The sequence below is a fragment of the Dendropsophus ebraccatus genome, chromosome 1 (assembly GCF_027789765.1).
Source record: "Dendropsophus ebraccatus isolate aDenEbr1 chromosome 1, aDenEbr1.pat, whole genome shotgun sequence".
Classification (NCBI taxonomy): Eukaryota; Metazoa; Chordata; class Amphibia; order Anura; family Hylidae; genus Dendropsophus; species Dendropsophus ebraccatus.
The window spans coordinates 162961100-162975659 of record NC_091454.1 but is presented as its reverse complement, the minus strand read 5'-3'; the positions used below and the strand labels follow the sequence as shown (position 1 = coordinate 162975659).

General features: G+C 40.3%; 1 protein-coding gene across 1 annotated transcript in view; it reads left to right on the top strand.

Moving 5' to 3' along the window:
- Positions 1-14560, top strand: part of FAM227B (family with sequence similarity 227 member B) — a 224133-nt gene that overhangs the window by 192104 nt on the left and 17469 nt on the right. Inside the window, exons 11-15 of the mRNA XM_069983195.1 lie at positions 2622-2731; positions 5356-5516; positions 11450-11527; positions 12066-12140; positions 14393-14453. Of these exons, the coding sequence (XP_069839296.1) occupies positions 2622-2731; positions 5356-5516; positions 11450-11527; positions 12066-12140; positions 14393-14453 (485 nt within the window). The remainder of the gene's footprint in view (positions 1-2621; positions 2732-5355; positions 5517-11449; positions 11528-12065; positions 12141-14392; positions 14454-14560) is intronic.

Here is a 14560-nt window from a genome sequence, read left to right as displayed (position 1 = left end):
TCCCTTTTACCATATAGTGCATTACGTAGACACAGGAACCCCCCCCAAACGTTACCATATTGCACTCTTTTTTACGATTTCACCTATTAAATCTTCATAAATAATATATTTGGGATTCCATCATACATGTAATGGTAAAATGAAAGACGCCATTACAAAGTACAACTATTCCTGTAACAAACAAGCCATTACATGGCCTGTAGATAGAAAACTGAAAGTGCTGGAGGGAGGAGGGAAAAACGAAAGCGCAAAGATCAAAATTTGTGCGGTCCACTGGGTCATTTTGGGCCTGGTCTTCAAAGGGTTAAGACCAGCAACTATCAGACAATTATATGTTATACATTTTTGTGATAGGAATGCTTCTATAACTCTTGACTTTAATCTGCCATCCTTAACATTATTTTGAAGAAAAACATGTTTATTGATTGTGAACGTTTGACATACCACATTCATCAGTTCAGAATTCTATTTTGGTCATTTATTCTTTATGTACTCTCACTGGATAGTTTTTCTAGCATCAATTTGTTCCATCACTCTTCCCAAGCTATTTTTTAGTGTAGATTCCTCTCTCGTAATATGTTACTCATTCTAGTGGCTGTGTATAATTTTCTGTGAATTTCCTGTTATGAGCAAATGAAAAAAAAACCTTACCTCTATGTCAAAATGCTTTGTTATTTTTTTTTTTTAGGCTTTTTTTTTTTTTAAATTGTTGATAACTTTTTCCCCTCATCTGTCTTTACTTTGGACCTACAGTTTTATTTATTTTATTTTTCTCTTGAAGAAATCAAACGTGGAGTGCTAGAGTTAATTTGAAAATAAAATACACACATTTTAGGAAACTCATTGTTTATTGTCTCATGCTTATTTTCCACCCCTTCAATTACACTGTTGTTTTTGGATTTTGTCATGTAGTTCAAGAAGTAATTGCCACTTTAATGTTGGGTTTTAGTATATGATTGTGAATTGTGATCAATTATGTAAAATTGCATTTTACAGTTAATGAACCTTTCCAAGTTTATGTCATCATTGTATGTATATACTTTATATGTAATATTCAACCGCTCTTACTTATCTTTCTTTGAATTTCTTTTTTATCTCACTGGGTCAGTTGGCACTCTCAAGCATTTTTGTACAATAGCAACCATGTGGGGAGGTTTGTTCTATATTTGTTTTAACCATATGTCACTCAGGGTAAACTTTGTAAACTTTAAAACATTTCCATTGGTCTGTCATCCATTTCTTCCACTTACTATTCACACTGGCACACTATCACTAGATATTAATAGTAGCAGTCACAGTCGTCATAGCAAATAGTAAATGCGTGCAAGATGTACGATGCCAGCAATGTCTGTATTAAACATGATTTGAAAGAGTGCACAGGCTTCCAGGAAGCTCCTCTTTTACGTTCTGCTTCCAATATTCTAGTAAATTATAACCATTTGCACTTATGCTGATACTAGAATAGAAATGTAGCAAATGTATATGATAACTTCAGGGGTCACTTACTGTAACTCGGGATTGATATCTCTTGGGTTAAGGTTGGCACACAAAAAAACTCAAATTCCAGCACAGTGGATTCCATTTAACACTGGCAGAAATCGACTTTATTCTTCACACATGGCACAACAATTTACAGTTCAGGGTAGAATAAATCTTAATAAACCATAGGCCCTCTAGCCTGTCACAAAGTGTACAGTATCCCTAACTGTCAAGACATAAGGTTATTGCTTAGCACCCATTGGTGTGTTTGTGCCTCAATCACGGTCCGCACTAGGGCATGTCGGTATTTTTGCGGCACTGATTATGGCTAAATCAGTTTCGTGAAATTAAGGCTATAGAAACCTATGGGACTGTACTTTGTTAATAATTGTGGATCTGCAATTACAGACAAGAAATAATACAGATGTGTAAAATGAGGCCTAACAACGTGTTTGTAAACTTTTTGAGCCATTTGGAATGTCATGAAAGAAATAATAGCTAAAAATAAATCATTGGCTCCAATAATATTCTGACATTTCTTCTCATCCTAACTGACCTAGAAGAGGGAATGTGCACTAGGATTAATGTCAAAGTTTGAAAAACGGACTTGAGGTCCGAAACTAAAATCAATGGCCGCCAACAGTGCATTGCTGAGTGCAATAGCGATGCACAGCTGAAGGCTAATGATTGAATGAACTTTTATACGTTACATCTCCACACTCCCAGTCTTCTCCTGGGCTCTGCTTACTTCCCAGCTGCAGCTTTAGAGCGGTCTCTGAGCTGACAGGCTGCTCAGCCAATTACGGGTGGTGTCTGTCTCGGCCAGTGATTGGCTCAGCAGACTGTCAGCTCAAAGACCGCTTTAAAACTACAGTTGCAGAACCGGGAAGCAAGCAGAAGGCAGGCGAAGACCGGGAGCGTGGAGAGGTTATGTATAACATTTTAGGGCAAGGGCTGCACAGACATCGCTAATGACATACTGTACATACAGCCTTTGCTAAATGATCATCAAGCCGTGTAATCTAGCAGATCGGCACTCATTTACATTATTGAGGTTGCCATCGGCCAGTCTAATAGGACCCTAAGCTGTATGTAAATGCATGACATCAGCTAAATATATACATTTATTTATTTTTATCTAGATGTCAGGAGGAGGCTGGAATTTAACCTAGATGACATACTTGAAGAGGTTAGACGACCAAATCCTTCTAGGACATTAGATACAGAAGACAAAGATACCCCAATGAAAGAGGTATGTCCAACTGTGAATCCCTTTACTCCCTTTTAGCACCACTTTCACCCTGGGTGCATGAGACAGGGAGAGAGACGGGAACTAATTATATGGGCCGTGACTAGTCACGTCTCTCTGTCTGTCATTGAGCACTGCAGGGGTAATTGACAGGAATATAGGCCTATTAGAAGCCAATTTTCCTGTCAATCACCCCGACAGAGCATGCTGAAATGTAGAGAGCTGTAACTAGTCATGGCCCAGATGACTAGTTCCCGTCTCTCTTCCTGCCTCGTGCTGGAATAAAACACTGAATTTCAGCAGATAATGTTACCACGATCTACATAGACGACATGGTAAAGGAGCATTGTAGCACATCTATTGGGTGCTGCTAATAGCTTTAGCAGCAAGAGAGTAGTGATTGGTTCGCTTTAAATGTGAAGAATGGCAATGATTACACGCTGCAGTACGGGAGAGGAGAGAGAGAGAGCGGGGAGAAGCCACATCACAGGAGGTTATGCATCTCCTCTCAGTGCGGTATGGGGGGCACCCGGGGAAAGGGGGTGCTGGGGGTAAGCTATGGGGTCCTTGGGAGGGGGCGCTGGTCTGGGGTCTGCTGTCTCAGCACCCCCCCCCCAGGACACCATAGCTTACCCCAAGCACATCCAGTTTCCCTGGGTGCCCCTGAACTGCACTAAGAGGAGGTGCATAACCTCCTGTGATGCTGCTTCTCCCCACAGGAGGCGATGCACCTCCTTTCAGTGTGGTTCGTGGGGCACCCGGGGGAAGGGGGTGTGCTGGGGGTAAGCTGTGGGGTCCTTGGGGAGGGCGCTGGTCTTGGGTCTGCTGTCAAGTGGGGAGGGCGTCATTGGTCTGGGCCCTGCTGTCTCCATACACTGCACCCCCTGCTGGACGCTTCATAGGAATTACACCCCGCCCTGCTCTGATTCGTGACGTCACTGTTTTTTTAGCAAAATTGAGCCTCTCTGTTTACTAAATTAAGGGAAATAACACTTTATGTGCATTTCCCATAATTAGTGTATATTATAAATTTGTCTAACTTTCCTTATGTGATAACATATTGAAAAAGACATTTTGCCCGGAGTTGTCCTTTAATTCTTCTCACCTGATGCTAGTTTCCCTTTAAACATCTAGTGAAGTCTGTCCCACCTGTCAACCACACTGGTAAAAGATCTACTGTACATTGTGTGTATTATCCATGTTGATTACCTGTATTAGTTTGTAGAATGTACAGTACTTATTTAGTGAATAGGTATGCTGACAAGATTATTTGTTATCAAGTGCTGATTAAATACAGGTTATTGGTAGCCTCACTGTTATTCCCATCACTCTGTATTCGTAAGAAATAAAAAAGGGGAAATTAGTTATTTGTATTAAATAAAAGTTAAGTTTTTATACAAACATATTGAAGTGGTCATGATGTGTAGAACAGTGATTTTCAACTAGTGTGCCGCTACACATAGTCGGGTGTGCCGCAGGGAATGTTCCCCAAACTATGGTGCCCCTGCAGATCGCCCCGCTGCTGCTGTCCGCCTCACCTACTGGCCGCCTGTAGCGCCCGGACGTGCTCCTCCTATCCAATCAGCGGAGACCGGGAGCGTGATGCGCTGCGGCGCACCACGCTCCCAGTCTCCGCTGATTGGAGGAGCACATCTGGACCCTACGGGCGGCCAGTAGGTGAGGCGGAGAGCAGCGGCGACCATGTGGGAGGAGGTGAGGAGGAAGGGGGGGAGAGAAACCTGGGGATGGGGGAGAGAAACAGGAGAAAACAATGGGGGAGAGAAACCTGGGGATGGGGGAGAGAAGCATGGGGGAGAGACAGGGAGAGAAGCATGGGGGAGAGAAACCTGGGAATGGGGGAGAGAAACCTGGGGATGGGGGAGAGAAACATGGGGAAGGGGGAGAAACAGGGAAGAGAATCAGGGGGGGAGAGAAACATGGGGATGGGGTAGAGAAGTTTGGGGGAGAGAAGTATGGTGGAGAGAAGCACAGGAGAGAAGCATAGGGGAGAGAAGCACAGGAGAGAAGCAGGGGGGAGAAGTATGGTGGAGAGAAGCACAGGAGAGAAGTAGGGGGGAGAAGTATGGTGGAGAGAAGCAGGGGGGAGAGAAGTATGGTGGAGAGAAGCACAGGAGAGAAGCAGGGGGGAGAGTATGGTGAAATAAGCAGGGGGGAGAGAAGTATGGTGGAGAGAAGCATGGGGAAGAGAAGCACAGGAGAGAAGCAGGGGGGAGAAGTATGGTGGAGAGAAGCACAGGAGAGAAGTAGGGGGGAGAAGTATGGTGGAGAGAAGCACAGGAGAGAAGTAGGGGGGAGAAGTATGGTGGAGAGAAGCACAGGAGAGAAGCATAGGGGGGAGAAGAAAACAGGCCCAGGTTTCACACTGAGTGAGTATAAATACATTTAGAATCTATATTATTAACTATATGTATAATATGTACTGTTTTAGTGTTATTTTGTGCCATTTTGGTTGGTGGTGTGCCCCGGGATTTTTTTAGGCATAAAAAGTGTGCCGCGGCTCAAATAAAGGTTGAAAATCACTGCTGTAGAAGACATTTATTATGTTGGCATTCTATCTATGCATATGTAAATTCTAACATATTTTGCCTCTTAAAATTCTTTCCCAGTCTCACTTAGTAGGTCCTGGACCGGAGTTTCATCGTGTGCTTTTCCAGCTAGGAGGCCACAGTCTTCTGGTGTCAAACTACTTAAAGAGGCATCGCATTACAGGCTATATACACGGAAGATCACAACACAGAGTAAAACGCACTGAAATTTCACATCTACCATATCCTTTAGTTATGCACTGTTTTTCAGCCCATTCTATCTAACATCTGTCCAACAAAAATGGATGGTCTAATGCAGAGATAAGGAACCTGTGGCCCACCAGCTGTTGCAAAACAACAACTACCATCATGGCTGGACAGCCAAAGAATGTTTTTGTGAGAGCTATTATACTTATTATACATGTCCATATAATAAGTATAATAGTTCTTACAAAAATATTGTGAAAAGGTAAGGGGAACGTCCTCCTTCTGGAAAGAACCAAAAGTTTCTTTACCATAAGAGCTGTCAATCTGTACAGTAGATACCTCCAAAAACTCCTTGATCTTTTTTATTTTTAACTAAATAAGTTTTAGCATTAAGGCTGATCCCATAGGTTTTCTATGAGATTCCGGTCTGGAGGAAGTGCAGGTCAATCTATTTAAGGTCCTCCAGCCTCCAGCAGCCTCTCCCTAATGATGCGACCTTGATGGGCTGGAGCATTGTCATCCAGAGATGAAATTTAGGCTAGTGTTGTTAATGCAAAGGCATGATGACTGATTTAATGATGTTATTCAGGTAGTATGGGCTTGTCAATGTGCTATTCACAAATTCACTATAGTTTGTGAGTGATCTCTACTCACTACTTTTGTGAAGCATTGACAAAAGTGGACAGGGTTACCTGGGCAGGGGCATAGCCAAAAAAGTTCTGACACTCCTGTCACTCAAACATTTCAAATGGTTGTCTATCAAAGATAAAAGATCTAAACTGAAGTAATACAGTATGTTAAATGAAACATATTTTAACTGTACAAGCATTTCTGACGATGTTCTGCTCAAGAGATTGTTTTAATAACTTGTTACGACTTTCCACTGGGCATCCCCTAAGATTGGTCACTCATGCTCAGTTCAACTGTCCAGTTGAACAGTTTCTCAATCCCATTAGTATTGGCATTTGGAATTGTGGAAAAGTTTGCGCACTGTTGCAGGGCAACAGCAGGGTCACAGTTTACAAAGAAAGCCAGGAACTGATCAGACTAATGCGACAGAAGAACACTACAGTGATTTAAAGAGGATGTACAATCAGGTACATCCTCTTTAATCCGACCCACGGATTGAACGGCGCCATCACGGGGAAGTTGGTGCCGCGGTCTGTTTTTGGAACTGTGGCCCGGTTCCCCGTACGACGCCGTTCTATCCACGGGTCTCGGGCCGGTGCTGAAGCACAGGAGGCGGGCCGGGCCGTCCCCAGTGGGAGGAAATTCCCTCCCCTCTATGACACGGCTCCATTGATTCTAAATCAATGCACTAAGTTCATATAGTTTTAAAGTCATACTTAAGTCTAGACAGACGTGCCGTAACTGCACGTCATATTACCAGTGGTTAAGATTTAGGCTGCATTCACACGTTCCAAGTTCTGTCTGTGAAACACAGACTGTCCTTGACTGTTTCCCTGCACAACATGATGTATCAACATCATGCCAGGAGCGGGGAGACAGTTTGAATCGTTGCGGCACTGTAATGACACAGTCGCAGCGATTCAAACTGCTTCCCTGCCCCCGGCATGTTTCATGCAGTGCAAAGAAACAGTCCAGGTCAGGCATTCACTGTCCGTGTTTCACGGACAGAACATGGAATGTGTGAATGCAGCTTTAGACTGTGTTCATTTGTACGGACTATTACTTTGAAACCCAAAAGCTTGATCATCCTTATTTGGGATACTACTTTTAAAAATTGTCTTTATTAAGAACTTTCTGAGTGTATTCATAGCACCCTCCTATCTCCAGTCAGCATGTGAATACACTAAGCGCAAGCAATTTGTATGCAATTTAGTGTAAACTATTTGTTACCAGTATAAAAAAGACCACATAAAAACATACACAGTGGAGAGATATAGGATCTATTATGGCTATTCCAAAGATTTTAAATGGCATTTATAATCTGTTGATCTCATGGTTTCCACACTTCTTGCTTTTATTTATGGGTTGAAATGTTCATTGTTCTGCATGTTAAATTTTGGAAACAGTTAAGAAACGTTTTAACTAAAAAAAAACAAAGCAAACAAAAAAAAAACAGACTTTTTAATTTGCCCGAAGTTAATATTTGACCTTTTAATTGTCCTCCACACCACCATTACCATAAAGGATGGTAACAACCCTCTTCAGTTTAAACATTAAGCAAATGTGTTTCGGAACTTAGGGTTTCCTTAATTGCAGTTATCCTTTCTAACTGGTGTAATTGTTTCCAGCGAATCCGCTTCACTCAGAATGAATTATTTTAAATAAAGATTAACTTTTGTGTTGCCTCTGGCAATTTCAAGTAAAGATCTGAAAATTTGTTACACGCCAAAGTGCTTCCACATGATAGCTTCAGGTTTTGTAGTGCAACTGTTTGACATTTGACTTCATTAAACAGATAAGTATTCTGAGCAATGAGCAGAACCTCATTTGACACTTTTAATTGTTTTGTCATTTCTCCTACAAGGACGTACACCTGTGGTTCTTGCTTACAGAACAGAGCAACTGAAAACAATTAGTGTTGGTGCATTCACATGTGCCACTAGTTTTTACTCCAAATTACTGCTGTCTGTCAATGTGACTTTTGATGCACAGCTCTTACAGGCGAAGCACATTAAGAGCAATAGTTTTATCTATAAAAAATGTGGCCCAAGTTTATCAATCTGAGACACACATGAAATTGCAAGCGATCACAGCTTATTTTTGAGAAATGAAAGCTGAGCTGTGATTGGTTGCTATCTGTCTGAGCCAAAAATCACACAGATTTTTCGGCAATTTAGCCAGAAGTGCTGTTTGCTTTTTGCCCACACTGCACCATAACAACATGTGTGAACAGACCTTTACATACTCAATAATATATTGAAAAATTGGCAGATAAATCTCAGATGCAAACTATAGAGGAGTGCACTGTGCTGAGCTTTAGTGAAAACTTGCAAGACTAAAAAATGATGCACTTCTTTAAGGTTAGGGCTACACGACTTTGGTTGAGCAACACAGTGATTTCACGGCATTGCACATGTTAATGAATGGTACTCACATTGCAATGCAACAAATTATGATGTAACAGTTGCAAACAATGCATCTTTGATTTTTGTATTTTTGGTTTATATCCATAAAGTGGCAAACATTTATAGAAGTAGGAATGGATACATTTAAAGTGACTCTGTACCCATGATCTGCCCCCCCAAAACTGCTTGTACCTTCGGATTGCTGCTTCTAATCCAAGATCTGTCCTGAGGTCTGTTCGGCAGGTGATGCTGTTATTGTCCTAAAAAACAACATTTAAATTTGCAGCCCTGTTTCAAATTGTCATGGCCTGGAGTGAGTGTGCCCTAGGCCTGTGATGCCTCCCAGCCCTTTTCATCATTAGGGATGCCCCTGGTCAGGATTTCTTCTATTCATCACTTGTCTGAACACTGCACTTGTGCTTGATCATTAAGGCACCTGTGCAATGTTCAGACAAGTGGTGATTAGGAGAAATCCTACCCAGGGGCTTTTCTAAAGATGAAGAGAGTGGGGAGAAGGGATGGAGAAGTGTTGCAGGCCTAGGGCACAGACACTCTAGGCCACACCAACTTAACACAGGGCTGCAAGTTTAAAAGTTGTTTTTTTAGGACAATAACTGCATCACCTGCTGAACATACCCCGGGACAGATCTAGGATAAAAAGCAGCTATCCGAAGGTGCAAGCGTTTTGAGGGGGGCAGATTTTGGGTACAGAGTCGCTTTAAGTAAGTGTTTATTCCTGTTTAGAGATGAGCTAACCGGGTTCGGGTTCGAGTCGATCCGAACCCAAACGATCGGCATTTGATTAGCGGTGGCTGCTGAACTTGGATAAAGCCCTATGGTTGTCTGGAAAACATGGACACAGCCAATGACTATATCCATGTTTTCCACATAGCCTTAGGGCTTAATCCAACTTCAGCAGCCACCACTAATCAAATGCCGAAAGTTCGGGTTCGGATGGACTCGAGGTTTGCTCATCTCTATTCCTGTTTAATGCCATTATTATGACTACAATATGGTACATTACTTTGGTGTGTGAGCATAGGTATTTGTCAAGTTTTTCATACCTCCGGGTGACTTAGGAGACATGACTCACTTCTGTTATTTCATTCATTTACCTCTGATTAACATTGTAAATGTGCTTTGATTTCTGTAAATATATTACTCATTTCAAATGCACAGTGCAGCTGTGAGCTTGTACTTCTATGTGTTACATGATGTGTAGATTTCTAGTATACTTAGCTTGTCGAGGCTAAAGTGTTTATCTAGAAAAAGTATTATAGCATATACATGTTATATACATGAGTATGAATCTCAACATTAGGCAAGGAATCATCAAGCAATTTAAATAGTCATTTTCCAGTCATGAAAGGAATGTACATGTTATATGGCAGCCCAGATTAAAATGACAAGTAGAATCTCATATCAGCAGCTTTCCTAAACTTTTTCCTTACCCACACATATTTTCCTATTTACTAAATAACTTTAGTAAATTTCCCCACTCCACTTGTTTTGCGCCTGTAATGCGAGTCATATTTTGGCCCTGTTATAGAGACTCAACTATGTCATTTCATATAGCCACCAGGGAGCGACCATAAAGAAGTTCAACACGTGGCTTATACCCATAAACCACTTGAACGTGCCCACCCTTTTTTTTGCCATGTCGTCTCTAATTGGCAAAACAACTATAGCAGGCAGGCACTAGTAGTAACTGACTTAGTTGCGAAGTGGAGACCGCACACAGAGTGCAGAGGAGACAGGTGAGGTGGTATACAGAAAACAAATAAGAGAAGCTGTATCAGGGCTGTGTAGGGAATGGAAAAGCAATTAAGAAAGAGCAGAGGGCGTCTGAGTAATGACCTCCGACTATCGCTTAAACATGTGGATGTTAAGGTAATTGATTTCTTTGCTGTTATTGTACTAGTTGCATCGTTCAAACTTTTTGATTACTATTCATACTTTTTGTACCTATAAATCATTGACCTACTAACCTCAAAACTGCCTTCATTAAGTGACTTGAAGTTTGCTACCAGTTCATTGCACCATATATTTAGCATAGTAATTTTATACCAGGGAAGAGACATTTTCTACATTTAGAAAAATGCTGTAGTTCTGTAGTGAAGCGGTATAAAATTAAATCAAGCGATATCAATTGATTCATTTAACTGCTGGAAAATGTTCCATAATAAGATCAACCTGTGCTGGCATCAATGTGTACCTCTCAAGAGTTCATTCATCAGTTGTAATGTAGCTATGCTTGCTATGATGGATAAGTCAATATGTCTGCAACCATGCAAATTGTGTTATGAGCATGACTGCTTGCCAGCACTTGCCAACATACATTATATTCTCCAGTGCTTGTTACTAAAGGCTTTCTGTTGTGTATTGAAAAGGAAATTGAGAGAAGAAAATTAAATAACGCTGTGGGCCTTCAATGTGGAAATTTTTGCTTATCTACTGTTTATTTATTTCATTAGGCATTTAGTAGTATTGCTGTATAATAAACACTCTTACCATCTGTTTGGAATACTGCCCTCACTGTTCACTGATATGTACATTATTTCTGTATTCCTAAATGTTCCCCAGTTAATGGTCTTTCTTAATTTAAGGAGAAAATGAAGCACTGAAAAAAAAGACAACTACCTAAAATATTCCACATGTGATATTATGTATATTTTATTTAATTTAATCAGTATCAGGCACACAAAGTCACTTCAATCTAATGTTATCAAAGTGCAAAGTGTTTTAGAACATGAAATGAATTGTGTCCTTTTATGAGATACAGCAGGACTTACCAAAGAGGAGAAGGGGAGATACAAAAAAGGGGGGGGGGGGGGGTATCTTTACATATATATACAGTAGAGTCATTTACGGCAGCAAATTCTGGTCACACAATTAGAAAGGGAAATAGCAATTCCTTGACTTTATTATATTACGTCTGTTGGTCCAACCTATCAAGACATCATTAAAGAAACCCAGAAGCTTAGAAAGAGTTTTCAACAGGAATATGAAATGTAAGTTGTGAGTTGGCTGTAGACAAATATTTGTTCATTTTATATTTTATACTTCTATGTGATACCCGTGTTATATGTGTAAAAAGGTGTAACCTTTGTATACACCGAATACAAAGGTTTTTAGTACCTTGGCTAGCTGGACATATTCAACAAACAGCAATCATCAGAAATAATAATATTTTTATTTATATAGCGCCAACAGATTGCGCAGCACTTTACAATTCTGGGGGTACATACATAGACAAAAATCAGACATTACAGAGATCCACATATAATTATCCATACATGAGGAGTGAGGGCCCTGATTATAAGAGCTTACAGACTATGAGGAGAGAATGGACACAACAGGCAAAAGGGCTTCATTGTTACTATGGTCCAGCCATCTTTGTACAAAGGGCAGTGCAGGTACAGGTGGGCGAACCAGTCACCAACCAATACAATTAGGGAACCTGAAAAAAAATCCTATGACTACTATATAATTGGCTTTTGCGCATATAGATATTAGACTAATAAATGAAGGATTATTGTCTATTCTTAGGCTGGAAACAGAAACTCAAAAAGAACTGGCTGAAATTGGGCAACAGAATGTGAAAATGAAGCGCACAATCGAGAAGTAAGTTATGGTGTGAAGAGATGTGGAACTTAAAAAAAATGCATATAGATACAAACAGTACTCATAACTTTTTTACATACAGTGAAGCAATACAACACATGGTCGCAAAAGATTCCTGACCCTCCCCCCCCCCCCACTACACAAGTTTTTGCAATATTAGAATTATAAAGGCTCTTTAAGAATATTAATGATAATCTTTACTAAAACTTACAGAATATAAGCCTGCCCCTATATCCTTTATATTCTTTACAATTTAGTAGCAGTATTCTTTTAATAAAGATGAATTCCCATCTCAACTAACTTCTAGGGCTCATTAAGTTAAATATTTTTGCAAATACATTAGTGATTTATAATTTAGTGAACTTGTCGTCTTCTTCTCCTGATATGCTGCTCTTTTCCTCCCACCGTTGGCAGCTCATTGCCTAGGTTACCGACCACCACTCTGCTCTAAAAGCAGTGGTCTGGCTGGTGTGTGTGTATATATATATATATATATATATGAGATGTGTGCATATATTATATACACAGTATATACACACGCACACACCCCAGCCAGACCACAGCTTTTAGAGCAGAGTGGTTGTTGGCAATCTAGACAATGAGCTGTCAACAGCGGCAGGGAAGAACCAGCATATCAGGAGGATAAGTTCACTAAGTTAATGGATTCGCTAAAAAGTTTTACTTAATGAGCCCTGATGATTTAAACGTATTGTTTTTTCTGTTTGTTTTTAAAAGACAAATTATTCTAGGCTCACATTTGTGCTGTAATTTCTAGTTTTCATAGTAGTCGAAAGCCAAAAATACACAATACATAACAATTAAAGGGAATGTATCGCCTAGATTTGGCTTTACTGGTTATAGCCAGACACTGGAACATGTTTTTATAATCTGTTTCTATTTTCTGATTGTAGTTTATTTTATTTTGGTACATTATAAAGGCTGCCATCTTGCCTATGCTGGTTTTAACAGCATTTAGTGACATGCTTTACAGCCAGCCTCATGGACACAGGCACAATGAAAATCTCACTCCATTTTTTGTATAAAACACACTTGTAAACACGCTTAGTAACTTCTGTGACCTGTGGAAAGGTCCTTCAAAAGGGTCGAGGAAGCTGAGATGTTATTGTATTTACTATCTACTGGTGTCACATTTTGCTGTAATGATTTACAGATCACTTTCCAACAGCACCCTACTTATCATCACAGACAAAACAGTAAATCTAAACCTAGTGGCCAAAATGAAAACTGTTAAATGTTTAACTTAAAAAACTTGATCAGGTTATTTTCTGATCACACATTCCCTTTAAGGCCTTTTTTTTACACAGTGTCTTTTTATGTTTTGTTTTGATTTGCTTTGAAAATAACTGTTTAATAGTGATGGCCGTCAATAATGTTCATGATCATTATTGGCGGCCGTCATTATCAAACAATGGTGGTTATTTTGCATTAAAAAAAAAAAACTTGTGTGAACATAGCCTAAAGAGGATCTGCCAGCTCTCTTTTAGCAAATGCATGGCTTACCAAAGAACTAACAATTCTAGATCAATTCTAGAACTCTCCATTGTTTTCTCTTTTGCTATATACTTATAGCTATAAGATTAAGAATATTGTCCCTAAGGCGAGGTTCACATGTTGTAAGAGACCGGCCATTCCTTGACCCTGCCGGGTCATTGAACGGCCAGTCTATGAAAAGATCATCCCGGCCGGTACTGCAGTACCGGCCGGATGATCTTTATGGCCACAGAGTTCTGATGCGGGCGCATCCGTGCACGCCCGCATCAGAACTCCCCACAGCACACTATGGAGCAAGTGGCCGGAGCTGCTTGCTCGCAGCGTGCACTGACATGGTTTTCTACGGCCGCTATTCAATCAATAGCAGCTGCAGAAAACTGACATGTCCGTTGTATGCGGCACCACAAGAGATCCCGGCTGGAGCGTAGACTATGTGTATACGCTCCAGCCGGGATCCCATATAACAGATGTTTCAAAATCAGGCCCTCCAGCTGTTTTAAAACTACAATTCCCATCTTGCCTGGACAGCCAAAGCTAAAGCTTTGACTGTCCAGCCATGATGGAACTTGTAGTTTTGTAACAGCTGGAGAGCCTGAGTTTGACATCCCTACCATAGAAGGAAAGGTAACGTATATTTTCGTAATAAGGATTTTATGTCAATATACGTTGTGTGAACATAGCCTAATACTGTAAAAAAAATATATTGAAGTTTTAAATATTTTGTTTTTCATTCTTTATAGAATAAAACAAGAAGTTTCAAGTGGTGGAAAGCTGAACAGTACACTTCTTATGAAGAAACTGGTATGGAAATTATTATTTTTTTTATAATGCACAGTATGATACTTTTTATCTTATTATGTAGAATTACACGTCATAAACCATAATGCAGGAAATTGTTGTAAATCATT